This window comes from Corvus brachyrhynchos, unplaced genomic scaffold, assembly GCF_000691975.1.
Source record: "Corvus brachyrhynchos isolate BGI_N302 unplaced genomic scaffold, ASM69197v1 scaffold489, whole genome shotgun sequence".
Taxonomy (NCBI): Eukaryota; Metazoa; Chordata; class Aves; order Passeriformes; family Corvidae; genus Corvus; species Corvus brachyrhynchos.
The window spans coordinates 87624-91606 of NW_008239772.1; the positions used below are offsets into that span (position 1 = coordinate 87624).

At 40.7% G+C, this 3983-nt stretch overlaps 1 protein-coding gene across 1 annotated transcript in view; it reads left to right on the forward strand.

Annotated features, from left to right (window-relative positions):
* The first annotated feature begins 6 nt into the window (after positions 1-6).
* The window catches only part of LOC103621496 (synaptonemal complex protein 1), a 21958-nt gene continuing 17981 nt past the window's right edge, over positions 7-3983 (forward strand). The window contains 6 exon segments of the mRNA XM_017742930.1: positions 7-150; positions 1201-1276; positions 1446-1492; positions 2785-2949; positions 3332-3399; positions 3559-3632. Of these exon segments, the coding sequence (XP_017598419.1) occupies positions 73-150; positions 1201-1276; positions 1446-1492; positions 2785-2949; positions 3332-3399; positions 3559-3632 (508 nt within the window). The 5' untranslated portion in view covers positions 7-72.

Here is a 3983-nt window from a genome sequence, read left to right on the forward strand (position 1 = left end):
CCGGGACCGCCCTCAGCGGCCGCCGAGAGGTGCCGGCGCTGGGCCTCGCTCGCCCGCCCTTTTGTCGGGGCCATGGAGAAAGAAAACCGGTTTAAATTGTTCGTGCCGCCGCGCCTGAGCGCTGGGCAGGTGTCTGCGGGCAGATCCCAGGTGAGCGCTCGGCCGCGGGGCCGCTGAGGTCGGCCCACCCTCCCCCGGCCGCCCCCTCGGGCTGTGCTGCTCTGGAGGCCGTGGCTGAGGAGGGGGCGGGGGTAAAGTGCAGGGGCCCTTCCCCGGGGACACGGGGCCAGTTCTGTGCCCGGGGAGTGCCCCGGCAGAGCCCCGACCGGAGCACACACACACAGCACGGGCGGGACGGCTCCTGCGCTGGACTAATTTCTGTGCATATGCCTACACTGGTGCCGGGGTACTATCTTCAGTCTGAATTTCAAAGACTTTTGCTTTTATTTTATATCAACACTGAAGGGAATTATCTTCTCGGTCATCTGCTCTGTACTGTAACTATACATCACCAATGATAAATCCGCGTTTGATACGGGTAATTCAGAGAGTGAGCAGTGCCCCACTTAGATGCTCACACTGGCGTTGATGTCTTGCTCTCACCAGATCAAGTGTGCAGTGAAAATGTTCTGTCCCCACACTGAGTTATTGGAATTCAACAAGTTATTTTTTCATGTCGAAGCTCCTTATGAAATATGTTGAGATTCAAACGGGATATTCTGACAGCAGATGAGCTACGCTGTTTACAGGACGAACTTCTGTGACTTAAAAACCTTGTTAAATGATATTTTCATTCTGAAACATAATCAGATATGGTTTAGAACTGCCCTTGGAAGTAAAGCAAAAAACAGATACCAACTACTGGTCTTCAAAAAAGTAATTTGGCTTCCTGAGTCCTTTAACATGCACCAGTGCACAGACAGGCAGGGGCTGCTGAGTTCCCTGCATTGAAAGCTTCTCCTTTGGCCACAGTCTATAAAGCAAACTGCAAAAGACCCACAGTTCTATAAACCAGTGTGAAGTAAGAAACAAGCGAGTTCCAAACCCATTACCAGTACCTTGGGCTTTGAAAATTGTGGGCAGCTGCTTTATTAATGAAAAATTATTTTCCCGCATCATCTGTAGGTTTTTTTTTTTCTAGATTTAATAATCCTTCTGTACAAATCTACCCATAAGAAACTAATTTTTAAATTTGTGCAGGGTTTTAACAAATACTCGGATGATGGTTTTAAGTTGCCATTCGATATGTCGAACCGTGGTGAAATCACTGATTCAGGTAAGACTAAAATAACCATTTGCCATCCACGTTCTTTAAATTTTTTTAATATTGTTGAGTTTTAATTTTTGTGAGTAGTCTCACGGTTTCATATCTGTAACACTGTTAAATACAGTTTCACTGTTACTTTTTTTAGAAATACATTGATCAAAATCTCTTCATGTTTCAGATACGATTTCACAGCAAGTAAAACTTTGCTCTGAAGTGGATGAAGAGGTCAGCTAAGTATCAACTCTGCATATGTAATTTCTTGGGGTCTTTTAAATTTCTTCCCAAACAGTGCCTAAAGCATTATTCAGTAGATAGTGCTAAAGGAAGTAGTCAAAAGAGAATAATGTTTTCTGTCTCCTGGTTAAAGCTGAATCACTTAGAGGAGATATTTGTGATTTAGTGAACATGCCTGGAGACAAATCTTTGAAAGTTGATTTGAAGATTGTTTGTTGTTTTTTCTTTTTTTGAAGTGTCTGTGAAGTGTTGAGTTTTAATCAGAGTAAGATTTAAACACTTAAGTATCCTTGTAGAACTGGTTCTGAATAGTATCTTGAGGGGCAGAAGGTTTGATGTCAGAGTATTCTTTGGAAAACTGAAGTAGATTATCCCAATTGCCTTGTCTGGCTTTATTTTATCTATAAAACAATGAATTTAGTGATTTCCTCAAGCATTGGATTCTTTTCACAGCATCTTTACCAGCATATTTCTGCTTTAGCACAACTCAGTAAAGCTTACTTTTTTGCAATAGCTTCTGTACTTTGCAGCTACGAAACTCTTTTTGCTGCCACAAAATAAAACACATTTCTTGCACTCCTCCTGTTGATTTTCATATCCCTGACAACTAGACTTTTTTTAATCCTAGCAGCTATTAAAGTCCCATCAGGACTGCCACAATATTGTGATGCAGCCAAAACAAGGATGGTGATAGGGGGCATCGTAAGTAAACCAAACTGCCCAGTGGGCTTGTGTGCTGCTCTTACCTGCCTCGAACACTGGTGCAGTGCTGCTTGTACGAGGCTTTCAAGGTGTTCTGAGAGCACAAGGGTGGGTGGTTTTTCTTCCTGCTCCGTGTATGCCGTAACGGCCGTATCACAGGTACTCTTGGGCAAAATCTCTGAAGCTGCTTTTACTTAACTCAGCAGTGTCTGTCAGAAGGAGAGGAAAGAAATGGTGTGAAGAACCTACGAGAAGGAATTTTGGCTCCACTGATAATTCTAGAAAAACTTTTATTGATTTTGGTGGACTGCATGTCTTTAAGACCATCTATTTGGTGATGTCTGAGGGCACTTTGGGATATTTCATTGTGTTTGTGTCTCCTATGTGCTCTGTAATGCCTTTTGATACATACATAGTGGATGCACAAAGATTTTAACTTTGGCTTCTGATCGTATATAAGCTTATATCACCATCTGTGGAAAAATATTACTCTTGTAATGTTCCTAAGAGATAAATATGTTATCTACAACAGGATTAATTAAATAGTATTTGAGGTTAAATTGTGGAACCCATTTTAATAGAACACAGAAACAACGAATGAATTGTTCTCAAAACTCTACAAAGAGGCTGAGAAGATCAAGCAGTGGAAATTGACTGTGGAATCAGAGCTAAACCAGAAAGAAAGAAAACTCCAAGAAAATATAAAGATTATTGAAGCACAGAATAAAGCCATTCAAGAACTGCAGGCCAGTATTGTATAATGTACATTGAGCAGATGAAGTTAAGTGCTTCCTGATTTAGTATGACAATATTATTCGTACAGTTAAATATTAAAGAATGTGGCAGTTTGGTTTGTGCCTTGAGAAAATGGTTATTTTGAGAAGGTGTGTGCTCCTGTCCCATGTGAATGTGTGTATACCTGTAAGTGTCTCAGTTGCTGGTAAATTGTTGTTCATTACTACGTCTTTCATGCAAAAGATGATTCAGCATGTAATACCAGGTAAAACAGACTTCTCTCTACTGATGCCCAAAATTACTTTTCATTGTGGGATTTGAGAAGTCAAAGTGTACTTCTAATATATTTTTCAATAACAGTGTCTTTTTTGCATTTGTTCCCTATGAAATTAGTTTGAAAATGAAAAACTCCGTTTAAAACTGGAAGATGAGATATGTGAAAATAAAGATCTCTTGAAAGAGTAAGTAATACAACCAAATATATATTTTTGTGGTGAAAATAATCAGTTTTCATGTGGCCAGTTTCATATAGCTGCTAAATTGTGAAGGTCATTTACTCCTTAGGTACCTAAAGTACTGTGCACTCCTGTGAAAACATATGGTATTTTTCCCTCTTTTAGAACCACTGCTTTGAGGCATCTGTGTAATCTGCTCAAGGAAACCTGCACTCATTTCACAGAGAAGACCAGCAAATGTAAATGCTTTTTTATTTTTGATTTATGGGAGTAAATGTACTTCTAGCTTGCTCTAAATTCATGAACAGAAAAAAGTTCTCATGCTGTCCCAGATATGTTTTCCAGTTGAGATCAACTGGATGGCTCTTAAAATGAGAAGTGACTTTTAAGTAGCTCACAAAATTAGAAGTGAAGCCACAGGTCTAACAGAGATTTGCTTTGTAATGCTAAATCCAGAGGATTTTTGAAGCCAGTATAATTGTTGGCTCAAAGGTTCCAAGCCTGGGAGCTGTTTGGGTGCCTGAACACTGATACAGGTTTGAGGCAGTGTCAACACCCCTGATTAGCCACTGGCAGGCCCCCCCCAGCAG